Source organism: Mytilus californianus, unplaced genomic scaffold (genome assembly GCF_021869535.1).
Source record: "Mytilus californianus isolate M0D057914Y unplaced genomic scaffold, xbMytCali1.0.p SCAF_7, whole genome shotgun sequence".
Classification (NCBI taxonomy): domain Eukaryota; kingdom Metazoa; phylum Mollusca; class Bivalvia; order Mytilida; family Mytilidae; genus Mytilus; species Mytilus californianus.
In genome coordinates this window covers 97,041,350-97,063,837 of record NW_026262723.1, presented here as the reverse complement: position 1 = coordinate 97,063,837, position 22,488 = coordinate 97,041,350, and the positions used below count along the sequence as shown (strand labels likewise).

The following is a 22,488-nucleotide window of genomic DNA, read 5'->3' as shown; positions in this document are numbered from 1 at the left end:
TTTTATTGTACTTCAACTTGTGCTTATTAAAAAGAAAAGGTTTTAATTTATTCTTTAAGGTTAAAATGTGATTGAAATCAACATCTAAATAAATTGCCAAACTATCAATACATCCAAACCAACATTTTTTTATTCTGAGTTAAAAGGGATTGAGATAATGCGAGTGCTTCAGATCGTAAGGAGTTATTAGATTTATGTATATGTATATAATACTTGAACATACTGACTATTACTTCTAGAAATAAGGGATATCTCCCAAGTTCTGCCATAACAGCTAAATTTGTTGCCCTTTTATTTACTCCCAAGGAGGATTTACAAAATTTAAAATGTAGTTTTTCTGCACTTAATTCTTTACATAACTTATTTAAGTAGTTATCCCCTCCAGCTGCTAGTTTGTTAGACTGAAAACGCGGCACCCCACACCTCACTACCATATAAAAAAACTGGCTTAACTGTATGATCAAAAACATGGAATAATGTTTTAAGTTTAGGAAGGTTTCCACTAAAACATTTTTTTAAATTTGAATGATGCATTTAAGCCCCGGTTATACAAATCTTGTTTAGCATTTGTAAAACTGCCATTTATAGTGAATACCAGTCCTAAATAGTATATTGTTTTGCTCTCTCAATAGCCGGAATATTATTAAATGTAAACAAAGTATAATTTAACCTACCAGTTTTATTAAAAAACAAGCGATTTAGTCTTTTTTAACATTTAGTTCTAAACCCCACTTGTTACAATAACTATATAGAGTCTATCTAAACAATGACATTTCTGTAACACTGTAGCAGTTTCTGATAGTAAAACAACATCATCTGCATACAAGAGACAATTTAAATCAAGGGTATTTGGTTTTACTGGTTTACAGTTATCGTCAAAAATATTTTGGAGCTCATTTATAAATAATTTAAACATATTAGGGCTTAAGTTATCACCTTGACGAACGCCAATATTTGAAGAAAAGGAGTTTGTTACAGAATCATTATTAACCTTTACACATAGTTCTGTTTTACTATACATGCTTTTAATGCTATTATAAAAAAGATCATTTATGCCATTTTTTCTTAGTTCATAAAAAAGGCTTTCAAGACGCACAGTATCAAAAGCCCGTCATAAATCATAAATTAAATTATGATCGGAGTTACAAGAATTAATTTAGAGTTACCGGAAAATAAATTGTTCCGAAAGGCTATAAAAAATCTACTCATTCAGGCTATAAAACATCTACCTGATAAAAAACAAATTTAGTTTGTATTTCTCATAAAGCATAGAATAAGAAACTGGCTATCTCCACTGTCATATGTGGTTTGTTCATTAAAAAAACAATAAGCATCGTAACAAAGTCAGCTTTGACATGACCCCCTTTTTCATACTCTTCTTCTTCTTCCAAGTAAGGAACCGAATTCATATTGAATGTGTATGGTCCCGCGAAAACTTAGCGCAGTGCCGGGCAAGGCAGCAAATCTTCTCAAAGTTATTTACATTTAAAACGTTCGCCAATTTACAATTAAAATTATATACACGCTATGCTGTTTACTTCCTTCCAGAGCCTGCTTTCACAGGTCAGGAATAACCACCAATTGGTGGATTATACCTCAATTGACGTATAATCCACCAATTGACATATATTGGTATAGACCAATTGACGTACAATGCAAGTTTTTTGTTATAAAATGCTAGTGTGAGATAGGAGCATCATTTTGCAACTTACAACCTATTTTATGACCATTATTGAGTCCTCCGAAAGTTTCAGTTTTGTCAAAGCCTGCTGCATCTCTTGAGAATGCATGTGTACAACAATTCTTTTGTTGAAACATCTGTACTATTGACCATGATTGACTCTTAATAATGAAAGTCAAGTATTAACAAAGAGCTCCATTCACCTGTGGAGTTGTACTCATAATCACATGACTACAGACAGTATTGATGTCCATTGACAGGTGATTAGTGGTAAATTTGCCAATCAAGAATTGACAAGATAACAATAGAAGAAACTGCAAATACAATTATTGATTAAATGCAATATGTTATGTCACTTTACTAAACTAGGAATGTTTGACATGTTTTCTTACAATAATATGGTTTTAAGAAAACAATGCTCCATTTTGGTTGAATAATTTGCTTTGAAAAACAAAGAATTATACGTCAATTGGTCTATACCATTATATGTCAATTGGTGGATTATACGTCAATTGAGGTATAATCCACCAATTGGTGGTTATTCCTGACCTGTTTCAGAGCAGCTCTGAATCCCTCTATCGAGTCAGCTGATGTTGTTTTAGCTGGAAGTTGATTCCAATCCCTGATGGTCTTTGGGAAGAATGACTGTCCATAGGTGTCAGTTTTTGTTCTTTCTTGGTAAAAGCGGCCTATACCTCTGGTCCGGCTGTCGTTGGGTATTAGATATTGTTGTCTATCTATATCGATTAGCCCGTGCTGGATTTTAAATACACCTTATCGCTATTTGTCCGCCATTACTGGACATCACACAAGTTCCCGTAAAATTTTGACGTCATAATAGAAAATGTCTGACGCCACAATAGAAAAGTGATTGTTGTATGACGTCAAAAGTTCGAGCGGGACAGATTCTCGGGTCAAGCGGGAATAGCGATAAGGTGTATAGCATACATAGTCTGTTGGTTTTCCTACGTTCTTCCAGGCTTTCCCACTGTAATTGTTTAACCATGTGTGTTACACAGTCAGGTGTTCGGTCTGAGTAGTTATTATGAACAAATCTTGCTGCTCTTTTTTGAACTTGTTCTAATGATTTGATCTTTTTTTGGCTCGATGGATCCCAAGCTGTGCAGGCATATTCCACTGAAGGTCTTACCATGGCAGTATATGCTGCTGCTTTTACTGGTTTTGCACAGTCTCAGATTTTTTCGGATAAATCCCAATGTTTTATTTCCTTTGCCTACAATATTATCAATGTGTCTATCCCAGGATAGGTTGTTGCTGATAGTTACGCCTAAGTATTTGCTTGCATCAACATTGTCTAGTGTATGTCCGTGGAGTTTATATGATGTATCTCTCACTTCTTTGTTTTTCTGTGTTATTCTGATAACTATGCATTTTTTGGCGTTAAAACTCATTTGCCATTTATTCTCCCATTCTTCCAATGATGTTAAGTCTTTTTGCAAAAGGTCGCTGTCTGCCTGGTTGTTTATTGTTCGAAAAAGTAGGCTATCGTCTGCAAAAAATTTGTTTCAGATGACGTTGATGTTTCTGGCATGTCATTTATGTAGGTCAGAAACAATAGAGGTCCAAGAACTGTGCCTTGGGGGACGCCTGATAGTGCTGGGACTTGGAGAGGAGACAGCTCCTTCTAATATTATGCTTTGCATTCTGTTTTCAAGGAATGATTGAATCCATTTTGTAGCTTTAGGGTTTACTCCATAAAATTCTAGTTTGTGTAAAAGGTGGTGGTGCGGAACTTTGTCAAATGCCTGTACAAAGTCCAGAAGGATGATGTCAACTTGGTATTCTTTTTCCAGTTTTTTTGCAATGTCGTTGATTGTTATTATAAGTTGTGATTCGCATGATCGTTTTTTGCGAAATCCATGCTGTGCGTTGGTAAGTATATAGTGTTTGTCAAAATGGTCCATAATACTGCTGTGGACTATGTGTTCCAAGACCTTACATGTGATGGAAGTTAATGATACAGGTCTATAGTTGGATGCTAAATGTCTTTCATCTTTCTTGAATAGGGGAACCACGTTAGCATCTCTGCAATCTTGTGGGATTTCTCCGGTGTTAAGGGATGTTTGGTACAGATCTGTTAGAAAAGGAGCGAGTTGGTCTGCTGCTGTTTTCAGGATGAAGGATGGAATTGAGTCTGGACCAGTAGCTTTGTATGGTTTAAGGTTTTTGAGTAGTTTGTGTACTCTCTTAGTGCTGATTTTGATATCATCCATGGTGGAATATAGGAACTTTCCTTTGTTAGGAAAGTTATTTAGGTTTTCCTTTGTGAATACTGACTGGAATTGATCATTGAGTATCTCAGCCTTGCTTTTATTGTCACTTTGAAGAAATCCCAATTTGTTCTTTAATGGTGCTACACCTGTCCATTCTTGACCTTTGCTCTTTATATATGACCAAAATTTCTTTGAGTTGTCTTTATAATTGGTGCTTACTTCTTCCATATATTTTTTGTTGGCTTTTCCTATTCTGATACTATAATTTTCAGCTTTTTTTCCCATCATATGTTGCTTTCTTGTACTTAAAGTACAATAATTTTCAATGAGTCATCCCTCACCTGTAATTTTGCATGTTGTTTCACAGGCGCTTTGGATATAGACCCCCTTTTAATAACATTTTTGTCGAGCCTTCGACTTTTGTCGAAAAAGCGAGACATAGCGATCCTACATTCCGTCGGCGTCGTCGTCGTCGGCGGCGTCCACAAATATTCACTCTGTGGTTAAAGTTTTTGAAATTTTAATAACTTTCTTAAACTATCCTGGATTTCTACCAAACTTGGACAGAAGCTTGTTTATGATCATAAGATTATATTCAAAAGTAAATTTTGTAAAAAAAAAAATCCATTTTTTCCGTATTTTACTTATAAATGGACTTAGTTTTTCTGCCAGGAAACATTACATTCACTCTGTGGTTAAAGTTTTTGAAATTTTAATAACTTTCTTAAACTATACTGGATTTCTACCAAACTTGGAAAGAAGCTTGTTTATGATCATAAGATAGTATCCAGAAGTAAATTTTGTAAAAAAAAAAATCCATTTTTTCCGTATTTTACTTATAAATGGACTTAGTTTTTCTGCCAGTTAACATTACATTCACTCTGTGGTTAAAGTTTTTAAAATTTTAACAACTTTCTTAAACTATCCTGGATTTGTACCACACTTGGACAGAAGCTTGTTTATGATCAAAAGCTAGTATTTAGAAGGAAATTTTGATAAAATTTTGTTCCATTTTTTCTGTATTTTACTTATAAATGGACTTAGCTTTTCTTCCAGTTAACTTTACATACAGTCTGCAATTAAAGTTTTAAAAACATTTATTAGATTCAAAAACCATCGTGGATTTTTACCAAACTTGGACAGAAGCTACTTACAATCAAAAGATAGTATAGAGAGGAATATTTTTATTAATTTTTTTCCTCATTTTTGTTGAGCCTGCGATTAACAGGAAAAGTAGGCGAGACACTGGGTTCCGTGGAACCCTTACGAATTTTTATATATATATAGTTTTTTCTAAATAAATATATTTTTTGGTGTGTTAATTTATTTATTAATTATTTTCTAATATTATAACATATTTCAATCATTTAATGTGTTCTTGCTCTAGTCGGTATGATATTACAATAACAGTAGTTTACATATAATGGCCCTCTATTTTTATTTTCCAGAAGGCAGGCAAGATCATCTGCTGTCTCCGTACATTTCATGGAACATATTTCTATTAAATCATACAAATTAGGACATGTGTCTATTCAAAATCATTTTAAATGACTTACCTTTTTGTTTCTGTTGGTGATCAGCTATCCAGGAATTTCAAATTTTTAAGTTTTGGTAGCTTTAATTTTGTCAATAGATATAAGAAGATGTGGTATGAGTGCCAATGGGACAACTCTCCATCCAAGTCAAAATTTATAAAAGTAAACCATTATAGGTCAAAGTACGGTCTTCAACACGGAGCCTTGGCTCACACCGAACAGCAAGCTATAAAGGGCCCCAAAATTACTAGTGTAAAACCATTCAAACGGGAAAACCAACTGTCTAATCTATATAAAAAATGAGAAACGAGAAACACTTATGAACCGCATCAACAAACAACAACTACTGAACATCAGATTCCTGACTTAGGACAGGTGCAAACAAATGCAGCGGGTTTAAACGTTTTAATGGTACCAAACCTTCACCCTTGTCTGAAACAATAGTGTAACATCACAACATAGAATTACACACTATAAAATATCAATTGAAATGGCTTAACTCAAAAGACATATTAACACCAGTGAACATACACTGAACAAAAAAATTTGATCTAAATACAAAATAAATAAACTTAGGGAAAAATAATAAAAGTAACATGTTATACCGCTGTGAAATGTTAAACAATATAAGAAAAACAATATGCTAGAACAAAAATATCAGCCATTTGCAATTATTTAAATACAGGTAAATGAAAATAATTTTGTTAGGTATACGTGTACAGTTAAAATAGAGAAAGGAAATATTTTTACAAAATAAATAATTTGGATGTTCATAGTACGAAAAAGTGAAAATTTATATTAATACCAAACACTTATCAAAGCTGGTATATAGACCAGATATAACCCTGAACAACATTAAATAACAGAAAAGCATTACAATTAGTATCAACAGGTCAAATAAACAAGAATGTAGGATTTTAGAGTACTCGCAGTTACTGACAGCTAGTTAAAAGCCAAAAACAATTAATAATAAAAAATCATGCATCAGAGACAAAGTTCATTACTGACGACTCCAAAAGCAATGCATGAATCATGAAGTCCAATAAGTTGGAAAGGCTTTCCAATAGTTTACAGTTACCATTTTTTTTTTTTAAAATACCGGTAACCTTTCGAACTTCTGGACTTCATGATTGTATAGTGATTCAGATGCTTAGGAGCCTCTAGTTCCCTCCCCTTTGCTTAAAAGTTTTTTTTTCATAGGCATATTTATCAATATTGCTTATATCTCCATGGATATGCTTTTTGGAATGAAAGGTTTCAAAGGTAGATTTGGCATAGATTATGCCACATCTGCATGACCTATTAATGGCACTTTAAAATAAATATTGGTGATAAAATGTTAAAAAATGTATGAACTTTTACAAAAAGTTCAATCAGATACAGATATCCAAATTGTTAGCTCAAGAATAGCAGATTCCAAACCAAACTACATTAAATATTTAAAATATTTGAAAACTAGCCAAACTAGCACTAGAATATTCATAATTTAAGGAAAAACTAATGAGCATAGCCATGATAGCTGTCTATTTATTAGAAATTACATTTTTTTTAGTCTACCCTGAGTGTTGATGGTAATGCCTGATTTGACCTGACCAGAAATCTAAAATGATGCGAGGCGAGCATGCTAACCACAACACTATCACATTTAATGTAGTTCTGACTCCGATCATTGCATTTTAGCTTGTAGACACCATCACACTTTATCATAACAATCAAAGTCATCATCATAGTTAGACCATTGCACTTTGGCATAGTTATCAACAAGTTAGCATCACAATGCCACACCATTGCACTTCAGTATATTAACCAACGCACTTCATCGTGGACCATCGCACTTCAGCGTGACCATCACAATTTGGAATACCATTGCTGTTCAGAATCCTACATATATACATTTTGTATTTTGAGTACAATAAGATATAAACAATTTCCAGAGTTCTGCATTAATTATTTTATTTTATAAAAAAATGTGGTTCTTTAACCATGTTTACTCAATATATTTGTACCAAACTAAATAGCACAATGAAATATAAATATCTTTGACATTGATATTTCAGGTTGTAGTTTGAAATGGATTTCATCAGGACAGTTTCCATGATCTGTATGAGGAGAAAACCTATTTTTGTGAATCGGACATCAGTTATAAGATGTTTTTGTCAAAAAGGTAAACATATATCATAATAGTAGTAATATAATTATAGTCAGATAAAACTGAATGACCAGTTCAGAAACTTTTATCCTCATAAATTGCTGTACACAGACTCATGGTCCTCATAAATGATGTACGGACTTATTAAAACATCTTAATCCTTGATGTACTGATAATGCAAACCATAATTGAATTCGTTTTTTGAAATAATATTGCAATGCAATGTACCTAACAGTCCTTGTAAACATATGGCAAGGTAAAACACTATTGACAGTTCTTAACACTGCCTATTATCTACATGTAGCATTGACAGTTCTTAACACTTCCTATTATCTACATGTAGCATTGACAGTTCTTAACACTGCCTATTATATACATGTAGCATTGACAGTTCTTAACACTGCTTATTATCTACATGTAGCATTGACAGTTCTTAACACTGCCTATTATATACATGTAGCATTGACAGTTCTTAACACTGCCTATTATATACATGTAGCATTGACAGTTCTTAACACTGCCTATTATATACATGTAGCATTGACAGTTCTTAACACTGCCTATTATATACATGTAGCTAGATAAAGGCTGTAAAATTCAAATGTCAGTATTAAGAAGAATAAACACATAAAAGGATTGTTTAATATAATGCCCTGTGGTGGAAGAGTGCTTTGTTCTCTTTACATAAAAATCTTGCAATCACTCTTTGATTTGCTCATCCTCAATCTGTTGCAAAGTAAATTTCTGCCACCACCAGTACCAAACTAACCCTCTATTTAACATGTTTAAGTTGTCTGATCTTCTATCCTTTTATTCTGATGCAGTAGATACATGTATAATATACAGATAATAACAAAATGTAATTAAAGAGATGTATGATTAGACATGTATATAGCTAATCATTTTTAGCTTCAGAGAATAGTTCAACAAAGATTGACAAACCTTACGAGTCAGCTGTTGATAGATTATACAAAAAACTGATGGGGAAAGTTCCACAGACAGGTAATCTGTTGTATGTTAAGTTGTATGGAAAAATAAATGTATTTGGGGAATGTGTCAATGAGACAGCAAACCATTAACACAAATAAAAAAAAAATGAAGAGGTCAAAACAGTCACTCATCGACAGGTGTCAATACAATATGTCTGGCTCTTATTACCCCCAAGTAAAAGATCAAAATAAATTGAAGAGATGATCAAGGATTTGCCATCTAAACCAGATTCTCCAAATAACAAAAAAACTAATAAGATATGACTTAAGACATCCACTGATGAAGTTCCAGGCTTGGATCAGGCACATGACTATTTAGCAGATTTAAAATAGGTTTTATATATCTCAGTCCTCTGCTTGTTTCTTAATCTCAATCAGTGGACTTACAAAAGGTACATAAAACAACATTTAACTCTATAATGATGCTATGATTGGATATTGAATTAATAACACATAGAAAATATGAAACCATTAAAAAAAAAGTAGCTGTTTTTGCAGTTACTGTTTCAGTAAGTTTTTACATTATGTCATATTCAATATACCCAGCATGGATTTAAAATGTTTAGCTACTTTCAAAATTGACTTTACTTTCGTGGAGTCCATTCTTTTATATAAGACTGCTGTGTATTTAGATATTTTGAGTATGGGCCTTATTTTTGAATTGGTCCACATTAAGGTCCAAAGGGTCCAAAATTAAACTTTTATTTGATTTCATCAAAAATTGAAGTATTGGTGTTCTTTGATATGCTGAATCAAAGCGTGTATTTAGATTTTTGATTTTGGGACTGGTTTTCAAATTGGTCCACATTAAGGTCCAAAGGGTCCAAAATTAAACTTTTATTTGATTTCATCAAAAATTGAAGTATTGGTGTTCTTTGATATGCTGAATCAAAGCGTGTATTTAGATTTTTGATTTTGGGACTGGTTTTCAAATTGGTCCACATTAAGGTCCAAAGGGTCCAAAATTAAATTATGTTTGATTTTTAAATAAAATGAATTCTTGGGGTTCTTTGCTATGCTGAATCAAAACCTGTATTAAAGTTTTTTGATTTTGGGATCGGTTTTCAAATTGGTCCATATTGTCCAAAATTAAAGTTAGTTTGATTTTAGCAAAAAATGAATTACAGGAATTCTTTGATATGCTGAATCTAAGCATGTATTTAGATTTTTTTATTTTGGGCCCTGTTTTCAAGTTTGTCTAAAATTGGGTCCAAAATTTTCATCATAAATTGAATTCTTGGTGTACTTGGATATGCTGAATCTTACTGTGTATTTCAATTGATATTTTATAGTGTGTCTTTCTATGTTGTGATGTTACACTATTATTTCATGTTAGGGTGAAGGTTGGCGCCTGTTAAAACGTTTAAACCCGCTGCATTTGTTTGCACCTGTTGTTCAGTGGTTGTCGTTTGTTGATGTGGTTCATAAGTGTTTCTTGTTTCTCGTTTTTTATATAGATTAGACTGTTAGTTTTCCTGTTTGAATGGTTTTACACTAGTCATTTTTTGGGCCCTTTATAGCTTGTTGTTCGTTGTGAGCCAAGGCTCCGTGATGAAGGCAGTACTTTGACCTATTATGGTTTACTTTTACAAATTGTGACTTGGATGGAGAGTTGTCTCATTGGCACTCATACCACATCTTCTTATATCTATTTAGATTTTGGATATTGGACCATAATAGGTAAAAGTCCAATTTCAAAATTTTCAGTTCTTTGACCACATTCATTCTGTGTCAGAAACCTATGCTGTGTCAAATATTTAATCACAATCCAAATTCAGAGCTGTATCAAGCTTGAATGTAGTGTCCATACTTGCCCAAACTGTTCAGGGTTAGACCTCTACAGTCGTATCAAGCTGCGCCCAGCAGAGCATTTTATTTAATAGAAATATGGAAAAATTTGTGAATTAAATCTACTATTTGGTTTTGAATCGATAAATTCTTAGACAACAATAAATAAAACTTTTGCTTCAATACAAACACAAGTGGATAGTGGGGGCTGGTTTTAATAAGACTGTCAATAATAAAGATTATTAAATACTTTTCTGTTTATTGGAATAGCTAACATGGAGTATGATGCAGCCTTTTTTTTTTATCCAAATAGACAGAAAGGAAAGAAATCTGCTAAAGATTTTTTTTCAATAGTAAAAGAATTAGGAAAACTTATAGTATAAGGCTAATCTTAGGCTTACCTCTTTTTTTTCAAGTGGTAGTGGTTATAACATCATAAAATATATCATATATTACAATTGATGACAAATAAAAAAAAAACATTTTCATATTACATTGGGATAGGCATATCATGGATTAGAGATGCAACTGTTGAATCTCAAAATTTATTTTTTTCATTTTATGTTTTTTTGGGTGGGGGAGGGAAAGCACAATTATATGTTTATGTCGCAATTTTTTTTTTTTACTTATTCCACTTTTCTTCATGTCTTACAGTTGTAGTAGTAACAACAGCAGAATATGATATCCTGAAGAACAGATGGTTAAACAAAGGAATAACCTGTACCTCCTTCACAAATGTCTCTTACCATCCTCCTATTGTATCATTCTGTGTAAATCATCCAAGGTAAAGTTAACCTTACAATCCTCCTATTGTATCATTCTGTGTCAATCATCCAAGGTAATTCAATTGTGAATTTCCATTCATAAAATAAGTATAAACTTTACTGAAACTAAAGCTTCATATACAACTTAGAAAACGTTTTGTTACAGAACTTCAACAATGTTTTGTTATAAAACTTAGACTATGTTTTATTAAGGTTTTTTTTTTTTTTTTTTTTTTTTCTGGGGCCTTGGTGGCCGAGTGGTCTAAGTCGTTACTACTGTTATCACTAGCCAGTCAACACTGGGGTTGTGAGTTCGAACCCCGCTCGTGCGGGTGCAATGGACTCCAATCTTAATTGACTAGGATTGTCAGTTTTCCTATCTAAGGTCGGTGGTTTTCTCCGGGCACTCCGGCTTCCTCCACCAATAAAAACTGGCCGCAGCGGTGCTTAAAAGTGGCGTTAAAACACCAAAAAATCAAATCAAAAATCAAATTACGGTTTTTTCTAGTTAGGGATCCTAAAATTTATATATATTGCTTTCCAACATTTTAGTCCTGATTGCATATGTTGAAGGTAATTTTAGAAGCGTGTTTTGTTCATACTTAATCTTGTGTATATTTATTTTCTACATATATAAGATCAGAGAGGCTTTACTGCATTGTCTATGATATTTACCATTTTTCAGTAAAATGCATGATCTACTTTTGAGGACACAGCACTTTGCCATCCATGTGTTGGGAAAAGATCAGGTAATATTTCAGATATTTAAATAAAGAGATGTTGTTAGATAGCCAATGAGACAACTATCCACCAGAGTTTAATGACGTGGATATAAGCAATTAAAGGTCACCATATGGCCTTCAAAAATGAGAAAAACCCATACCGTATAGTCAGCCATAAAAGACCTCAACATGAAAGATGTGAAACTATTCAAATGAGAAAACTAACAGCCTAATTTATTACAATACAATTTACGAAAAACAAATATGACAGACATGAAACAACGAAAAGCACTGAACTACAGGCTCCTGACTTGGGATAGGCACATGCAGAATATGGCGGGTTAACATGTTTGGGATCACTCAACCCTTCCCGTAACCTAGGACAGTGGCCATGGTGTAACAGCAAAACATAAGAACAAACTGTAAATATAGTTGCAAATGGCTAAACTCAAAAGATTGGTACAAAGCACAAAAACCCTAACATTAAAACAATAGACACTAAGGTAATATTGCAGACATTATTTTTATTCTAATCTTTGTTTTTTACTACTACAGTTTTCTTAGAAAAAAAAATAGTTTTATGTCAGAAGACTTTTTTACCTAAGTTAAGATAATAAAATAATGCAGTACATACTTTAAATTACATAACCACAGATACTTAATGTATATGAATAAGACAGGGCTAGATTTTTAGAAGTACCAGGTAGTGATTTTCAAATAGAAAAAAACAGATCATTCCATGCTTGCAGTGAAAAAAACAGAGAAATATTTAGTCATGATAGTTTTTACCAGTTGTATCTGTAATTTAAAAATGATTCTGTTCATATATGTAACATGTAAAAGATAGATTATTTTTTAGTGTCCTAACAAACCATTGTTTTAAAATGTTTAGCTCCATAAACTGTTTTTTTTTTAATTTTTTTGTAAAAGATTCAAATCATGCTAACACTTACAGGTTGCATATAGTTTAGAATTTGCCAAGCATGTAAATGATGATATAGATCAATTTGCCAGAGTACCACACACACAGGGACATGAGGTATTATATTGTTGTTTGTAAGCATATAATTAGGGTTAAAAAAAATGTATTATAAACATGTAAGGATCATATTTATGTCCAGCCTCAAATCTTTGTCCTATGATGTCATCAAAATCAAATCTGTGGCCCTTAGCTTATTCAAATCTGTGTTCTTTTTAGAAGGTTGGCTCAGTTCAATCAGACGTCACTGAACTCAAATCTGTGACCGTTAAATTTATTTGACCATCAAGGCTTTGTTACTAATTTAACGAACATAAAAATATATTGTAATGACAATGTTGAAATCTGGCAAAAGTGGTTATTGAGATCATTGTTCATTATTATTGCCTCCTCTCATCTAACAATTTACATGAAATTAGTAACTATAAAATTATACTTATTATAGGCCATGCAATTAACACACAATAGAGATCGAAAACTGACATAAAACATTTGCTTACTCACTGCGTAGTTTTCCAGATATTTTTATTATGTCTATTTAACAGATTATTTAAACCCACTGAGCTGCTTTTTTTAAAAAGAAGTACCTGCACATATTTGAATGAATGAATGAACTATCTAGGAGAGTAAAAATTACTCCCTAAAAAATTCATATGGTATACCACAGACACAAAGCGCATGTTCACAAGAAAAATTAGCAGTTTAAAGGAAAGAATTTGCAATTAAACGTTCAATCAGATTATTTGTGAAAAAACAAACAAAAAGCTTTTCCTATTCATTGAGCATAAGTAAACAAAATTTTAGGTCATAATCAATATGGATTCTGACGGCAGCTGTACATCCGTTTGATTAGGGGAAGGTGTTCATCATTTTATGCAAACGTCGTTTTTAGCATTGATACATTTATTTTTGCAAGATTACTCAGATATAATTCTGAAAACTTACTGTGCTGATGATTAAATACATAAAATGTGTATGAATCATTGAGATGGACACTGTTAAGCAAACAAGTAGCACACACCCCATCTTTACATGCATCTCAAGAAAATCACAAAATGGCAAAAACGTGTCCACGGCAAGTATTGGCTACCCACTCTTTACATAATGTTTTACCTTGCACATTTTTATTTCTGCTTTCACTATTAATCAGCTTACCATTTTCCGAATTTTAGGAAAGCAATTTCTTTGATTTAAAAAAAAAAATAGATAAGGTTTATGCACCCTTTATTTTTATAGATGTTTACTATTAATGTAATGTTCTTCAAATTTGTGTCCATACTCAATTTAGTGCTTTTTGACACAGATTTGAGAAAAGAAAGGACATGGATTTGTGACATCTATGACTCAATATGGATTTGATAAAGGAACACAGATTTGAAGCTGAACATAGATTTTACTCTTACATACAAGATTATCATCTTGTGTTACAGGGTATTTATGAGATTTCAGATTTACTTTGAAATATGTTTCTACTATGCATTTTAACCGTTGTATATATTCCTATTGAGACCATGTTAAGAAACAAACAATAAGATATGCCTACTTGTGTTTTGGACCGTGTTAAGGGTATCCCAAAACTGGCCGTATTCAGTATACTCTAAAAATAGAATGCAATGATGAATTTCAAAAGACTTTGGCTGATGATGAATGGACTCCTACCCATTCAATTGTAAAAAAAAAAGAAAATTTAAACGAGATGAAAATTTTGGGTTACCAAGGACTACCCCCTTAAAACAACACGAAAAACCTCCAAAAATATGTACAATACAAATGCACAATAAAAATGAATTCACCAACATGTGTTGTATATTAACAGGGAATCCCCATTATAGCTGGATGTTCTGCTGTGATGCAGTGTAGAGTACATTCAGTTCACACTGTTGGAGATCACCATGTTTGGTATGGCAGTGTATTTGATGCGGTTGTTTCAGATGATGCTCCAGATACACTTTTATACTACTTTAAGTGAGTTTAATTTTATTCAGTTATTAATTTTTATTACATTTTATGAAGTTTTAAAAGGTAGTTGCCTTTATTACTAACGTGAGATGACATATTTGTTACCTGGGTCAAGAGGTCATCATGTGAAATCAGTTGAGGTCGATTTTTCTTTTGCTGTATTAAATATCTTATGTCTTTTAGTTAAATAAATTTAGAAAAAACTGTTATGAAAACCACAGTGGTTTTTTTGAAGTTTTTAAAACATGTTGTAAAGATGTATTTTTCATTATGAGACATTAACCTATTGATTATCTAAATAAGGTGGAAATCACAATGGACCTTTTTTATGCCCCAGCTGTAGCGGAGGGGGCATTAAGTTTTACCCTTGTCCTTCTGTATGTCCGTCTGTCCGTACGTACGTCCCAAAATTGGTTTCCGGCTTCTAACTTTAGTTTGCTTCAACCAAATGTAAATGAAACTTATACACTATGCTCATTATCACAAAACACAGATCCAGTTTGATTTTTGGTGGCGCCACTTTTACCGTTCTAGAGTTATGCCCCTTTACAAATGGAAACATTGCTGAAATTTTCGTTTCCGTTCTCTAACTTTAGTTTGCCTCAGCCAAATGTTATGAAACGTATGCACAATGCTAATTACCACAAAACACAGATCAAGTTTGAATTTTGGGGGCGTCACTTTTACCGTTCTAGAGATATGCCCCTTTACAAATGGAAAAATTGCTGAATTTTTCGTTTCCGTTCTCTAACTTTAGTTTGCCTCAGCCAAATGTTATGAAACGTATGCACAATGCTAATTACCACAAAACACAGATCAAGTTCGAATTTTGGGGGTGTCACTTTTACCGTTCTAGAGTTATGCCCCTTTATAAATGGAAAAATTGCTGAATTTTTCGTTTCCGTTCTCTAACTTAAGTTTGCCTTAACTAAATGTTATGAAACATATACACAATGCTTATTTCCACAAAACTCAGATCAAGTACAACTTTAGGTAGCGTCACTTTTACAGTTCTTGAGTTTGTTACACTATATTTCAGATCATTTAGATCAGTTGGTGATGAAATATTTATAAAAGCTTTTGAGGATGCCACATTACCTTATGAAGACTGGACACATGAAGCTCATTTAAGAATGGCCTGGACTTATATTACAGAATATGGGAAAGAGAAGGCTACTCCTTTTATAAGGTGAATTAAATACAATTGCAAATATTTATAATTGTTTGACTGCACAAATGTTTTAACAAGGAGGTTATATGAGAAGGAGAGTGAACACTCTGCTTGATATAAAATTAGCATCCCCAGGAAAGCAATTCGATCAGAGGAAAATGATAAAAATATAAAGAAACCGACATGTTTATCACCCACTTGATATGGTCCTCTGATGTACCAGGCTGTTACCGAGAACAGTCCATGTGATTAGGAGAATCGCTAATGTCACGTGATTGTAATCGGTGACTGGGTCATTACAATACAGGTGTAATTATTGTAACAAATTAGTTTGAATGTATTTATATTGTGCAATAACATTTGACGCGAAATTCGATAATATATCGTCTAACTACAGCAAAAAACGACCAAGAAATGACAAAGTTATGTGGGTTTAAAGAAATTTAAGAATACAATTTCTATTGAACTCCACCTTGCTTTAAACAAAGATTTTCTCTTCACCTGTATGACGCTGCCCATGATAATTGGTAGGTAATATCATAGAAGATAGAGGAATATGTGAGATACTTTCGTTACAGTGACCGGTTGCGACCGGAGCGAATATTTGTAATTGAAACGGAGAGAAATTTATCGAGAGCCAGCGAAAAGTTTGTTTCTCGTGGCGTTAGGCTGTAGATATAGGCATAGGCGCTTAGATTTTCACTTCCCATGTTGGCTCCTAGAAATGGGAAATGGTAGGTTATATCCTCGAAAGGAATATGTGAGGTACATTTGTTAAAGTCACCATTCCGGGAGCGATCTTTTTTATTGAAACAGAGGAATCTGTCCGAGAACCACCAAAAAGTCTTTCTCCGGGTGGAATGCTGTTAGACATCTTGACATGGCAGGTTTTTTTTTCGTTAAATCATTTCTGTGCAAAATTATATGTGTTTGCATCGGTTCATCTTATTTTTCAATATTTTAATGTTGTTCCCTTTAAATTGATGGGCTCTCACCGAAAGCAAAGGAACAAAAACAAATAATAAGAAAAATAAAGAAATATGATAATTTTTATTTTTGAAAATTCTCAATGTGACCACGCCAAATCAATACTTGTTATAAACTGAGTTTAATTAAGATTTTGTTGAAAACAGTACTTCATTGGCTTGATAAAACGTAAAATGTCGGAAAATTAACACATGCATTTTGTACATTAATACTAGGATTGCCAGGCATGTAGATTAGTACCTCTCTAAATGTGACAATACACATGGTATGTGTAGATTTCTTTTTAATCAATTCTCTTTTCAGGCCATGCACGGTTGTAATATTTATAAAAAAAAATGGAAAATACGTCAATTTGTAAATAAAAATACCACGACACTCACAGGAAAGAGTGTCTATTCTTTTATTTACGGACATTTTTCCTGCACATTTTATAAATATTTTGTTTTAAATTTTAATTTCATGTATATACACCATTTACCAAGCAATTCATGTCGGTTGAGTTTTTCGTCTTGCAGATCCAGAATATTTCTAGATCAAATTCTTTTTCGAGCTCCAACACGTGGGCATCGCTTATAAATAGGTTTATAACACTTTGGGTGTTTCAGTTCTTACTTGGATGTGTAATTAGGACAGAGTCTCCCTCTGCGACCGAATCAATCTCAACTAATCAACACCCACTTACAGAAAAGGCAGTAACATTTTATGTGTAATTATCGTCTTTCTTCCTCTCTCCTTCTCATATAACCTCCTTGGTTTTAACAAATGTTTGAGTAATTGTGTTTTTAAAATTGTAAAGTGTTTTCATTTTAACAATTTTTATGCCCCCGCTGAAGGCAATGGGGGCATTAAGTGTTACCCTTGACCGTCCTTCCATCCTTATGTCCATTTGTCTTTCCATCCGTCCTTCTGTCCCATTTTGTTTCTGCACTCCAACTTGAGTTTTCCTCATCCAAATTTTATGAAACTCATACACAATGCTAAGAACCACAACATGCAGACAGATTTGAATTTATGCAGTGAGTCATTTTCCATTCTAGAGTTATGCCTCCTTCTAACCTGGAAAATTGCTTGAGTGGGGGCATTCGTATCCTCAGACATATTCTTCTTTTATTTAAGGAAAGGAGTGTAAAAATGAAACTTATCTTGAGATATAGAAAAAATAGTATGGTGTCACAATGACATCTGTACTCTTTGAAGCACAATTTTGATAGGCATTATTTGAAGTTATTATGCTTGAGGAAAGGACAAAATATCACATCCCTGATAACATCAGTACCAATTATCAGGTTGTCTGCATAATGATATCGTAAAATATCAACTGCGAGTCACAATATTAACCTTTTTGTCAAGTGAGCTCAGCAAATGAGATAAAAAAGGCTTCAAATTGTGTCGAGCAGCTGGTATTTTACAATATGAATATGCATACAACCAGATAATCGATTTATCGGGTTGTATTTGCGTATTTTGCATGATAGAAACAAGTGTTTTCTTTGATTAATTTTATTAAGAGCTGAGCAGAGTGATCCAGACAGAGGGATGACCGATAATAAATTTTATATATATTCCATTGAAAATGAATGCTTATCTGGACATAATCAGATCTCTTTATTGTGAAAAATTTTTTAGTCACTGAAATTTTGTCATACATTTATATACATGTACATTGAGATATGAATTTGAAATTTTAGAAAGTAGGCTAACATAAATGTCTTTCATCTGATGCCACGCTATTTTATAAGGCATATTTTATACCAAGTAGCCTATTACTTGAAAATGTTTTTAAAATCATTTCAAATCTTTAGCTAGAACTATAAATTTGTGTTGTTCACTTGGTTTATTAATTTCCATATTCTTTCATTTTATTGTATTATAGGGAAGGTATTCAACATTTCAATGAACAAAACAAAGACAAAGTAAGTTTAAGATAATTTATATAATACTGGTAAGTATTTTTCAGTTAACTTTTCACAAGTTACACTTATCTTTGGTCTACCAACCTGTTAGAGCATTCACTGAAACATTGGATGTGAATAGTGTGTTCTTCCCCAACCTGTTAGAGCATTCACTGAAACAATGGATGTGAATAGTGTGTTCTTCCCCAACCTGTTAGAGCATTCACTGAAACAATGGATGTGAATAGTGTGTTCTTCCTTTGATATAGGAATTTATTTTTTCCTAAATTAAATTCTTTTATGAATATTTAGTTTCTCTTTTGTAATTTATGTGAAGAAAGATTTTCAGTCATTGTTGTTGCATGTCATTTTTATTTGTTTGTAAGAAAAACATAGTGAGTGATAAATGTAAGAAAGTACTACTGAAAGACCTTTAATACAGAGAAAACACAGAATAGATTGAATAATCTATGGAGTAACAGAATTAATGTATACCTTTACAAAACAACAAAAAATATACTCTCAGTAGGTCAGTAGAAACCATTGATTCAGTGGAAGAATGAGAGTTATCTTCATCCTTTACTATAGCAATAGATGGTAAACCCATGACAAAACATTCAAACAAATTATACTAGACTATAACAGTCTTATTCATTTATTTCAGGTTAAGTTTGGTTACCATGAGACTATAACAGGATTCTATATTTCTATAGTAGCTGATAGTGTTAATAGAACATCTGCATTAACTTTTGACGAATTTATTTCAAAGAATTTGTTTTTATTTGACAAAAATGTGATATCTAAATATTATACCAAAGGCAGGCTTTATAGTGATGATGCCAGGCACAGGTAAGAGTAGAATTTTATTGAAAACTGTTGTAAATTCAGAAATTATTGCAATGTGTTTATTAATTCTAAAAATGCTACCGTATCAGGACTGCAATAATAAAAACTCGAATTCATAGTTTCAGATTATCCTTCATAAATTTTTTTCAATCTAATTAATTAGATTTCACATTTTTACCAGTTGTCAAGGATTCGCAATAATGAATGCACACATTAATTTCTGAATTTACAGTATTAAATTAGATATTGATAAGCTGGACACAAAAAATAGAAACAAATTATTTTTTAGAAGAAGAATCAGTTGGGTCTTGGTTTATTGGCTTTAGGTATACACATGTATCTAGGCATAAAACAATCCACAGAAACCACAAACATGAGTATTTTGTATTAACATACTTTATCCATGTAGCAAAAACAGTCATGATGGTCTTGTGGTAATATGCTCAGATTGTAGGTTTGATTCCCAGGGTCATTTGAAAGGCTTTTAAACTGTTCTTTGCTACTTTCATTAACAAAGCATTTAGGAATAAAGACTTATATTAGTCATCTTGCAATTTGAAAAATGTGTGCAGGTAGGATGACATATAAATGAGAAGATGGTATGATAGGCAATGAGACAACTCTCCACAAGAGACCAAATGACATTAAAGTTAACAACTATAGGTCTGCGTACGGTCTTCAAGATGAGCAAAACCCATACTGCAGAGTAAGCTGTAAAAGGCCCAGAAATGACAAATGTAAAACAATTCTAACGAAAAAACTAACGGCCTGAAATATGTACAAAATAATAAATGGAAAACAAATATGATACCGTAATTTCAGAAATTATTACAAGGTTTTTATTAATGCGAATTATGCGACTGGGTGAGTATCGCAATAATAAGAATTCACATTCTGATATCTGACACATAGATCAACATGCAGATTTTCCTGAAATCATAATGACAAAACTCACATTTTTGTCCATTCTTAAAAAATTGCAAAAATAGATGGTTGCAATAATTTCTGAATTTACAGTATACAGAAACAAACGACAACCACTGAATTACAGGCTCCTGACTTGGGAAAGGCACATACAGAATGTGGCAGGGTTGAACATGTTTGCTGGGAATAAACCCTTCCCCTAACCTGGGAAAATGGTGTTAACAGTATGACATAAGAACAAACTAAAATTCAGTTGAAAAAGGCTTAACTCATCAGATCGATACAAAACACATAAACACCCTAACAAAAACACAAAAGACAAAAAGTATAGATTTGTGAGTACTCGCAGTTAATAAAAGCAAGTTCATGTCTGCCTTTGACCTATTGTCTGGTTATTGAGCTTGTTAAAAATATAGCTGAGCATGTTGGTCTAGTAAAAAGCTAGGTTAAGTTCATGTTCATTTCACACTAACACGTTGTCCTGCTCACAGGATATATAACATCCTTACAGCAATAGCTAAAATGGGTAATATATATATAAGATTATCACATTGCATAACAATTTCTCTGAACTGAGACCTGGATTTTAAAATATGCTGCTATTGTTATATTGCAGTACAACATTGTTATCTTTTATATTTTATGAATCAAAATTATATATGATGTAATCAGAGGGAACAAACTATTTATTTTTCAGTTTTGTGACTCCTGATATATGTCCCCTTCCATGTTAGGCACAAGTTGAAGAATTCCACCATCAAGTATCATGTGATATTATTTATTATATGCTTAATTAATTGAGTTACTTGCATTTTATTGAAATTTATATGTCTCACCTTTGTCAAGCAGAAGGGCATTTAAATTTAGCCTTGTTTGTTATATGTGTCGATTTAATTAATTTTATTTTAGGTAAATTTTTAAGAAGCTGTTTATAATGTATCAATGGTATTTCGCCACTTAAGTCTTCTGGTACAGTTCATCCTTATTTTGCAAAAATAACATCAGTATGACCATCTTTTCATACTTGAATAAATTTTGTTGAGTTTTGGGAATTTTTCTGTGAAATGCTCTAGAACTAACTTTGCATTTATATTATTTTAAATACACATTTCAGTTAGGTGATTTTTGTAATTTTATCAAAAGGAAATTCTGAACAGTCCTTTTTCATTATTGAAGTTTTTAAAATAGGAATACTAAATGTCATGTTAACAGGGAAAATTCTTCCATCTGTTTTATTTCAAATTAATTTTAACATCAAGAGGCAAATTATTACAACTGAGTCTATACAAGACATTGTGTGTAATTTTTAAAGGCAGTGCTTTAATGCCTTTCTAGTTGCCGTGTTAATCTTTCTTTCCGCGATATCCAACTTATCTACGTGGGGGGTCATTAGGCTCCAAGTAGATCCGGAAAATGTTGATTCTCTCCTCTTCTTATTGTGATATAAAATGTGTTTTGTTTCATTTCATTTACATTGGGAAATAGAGAAACGATCATTGTGTTTTGTTAGTTTTAAAAACTTTTGATATATTTGTATTTTACATTATAAGCAGTCAACCGATTGACAAACTAGAATTATTTGAATTCCGTGTGTAAAGAGGTTGGGTTAATTTCGAGTGTTATCTGCAATCTAGATGTTTATAAATCATTTCAGTCGTTGATATAATAATTAAAGGTCGACTGAACATGAATTATATTATACAATTTAAAGCGCATTTCTGTTTATGCACGCGAACCCGTCTAACGTTATTGTTATTTCGCAGTTATATAAAGTAGCAAATTATCGTTCTTGAATAGGTGGCGCCGTGGTAGCCGATCCTATTTTCAATTTCCGGTTTCTGCACTGTGCAACTATTACAGTTGCATTT

The 22,488-nt window shown here is 32.5% G+C and overlaps 1 protein-coding gene across 1 annotated transcript; it reads left to right on the top strand.

The window, feature by feature from the left end:
* Nucleotides 1-1,188: 1,188 nt before the first annotated feature.
* LOC127709079 (uncharacterized) lies at nucleotides 1,189-22,292 on the top strand. Its single transcript, XM_052214427.1, has 11 exons — nucleotides 1,189-1,306; nucleotides 7,508-7,614; nucleotides 8,509-8,601; nucleotides 11,031-11,160; nucleotides 11,826-11,889; nucleotides 12,818-12,901; nucleotides 14,658-14,806; nucleotides 15,840-15,989; nucleotides 18,832-18,871; nucleotides 19,515-19,699; nucleotides 21,318-22,292. The coding sequence occupies exons 2-11, from the start codon at nucleotides 7,521-7,523 to the stop codon at nucleotides 21,352-21,354; spliced, it is 1,026 nt and encodes a 341-aa protein (XP_052070387.1). The 5' UTR covers nucleotides 1,189-1,306; nucleotides 7,508-7,520; the 3' UTR covers nucleotides 21,355-22,292.
* The last annotated feature ends 196 nt before the right edge of the window (nucleotides 22,293-22,488 follow it).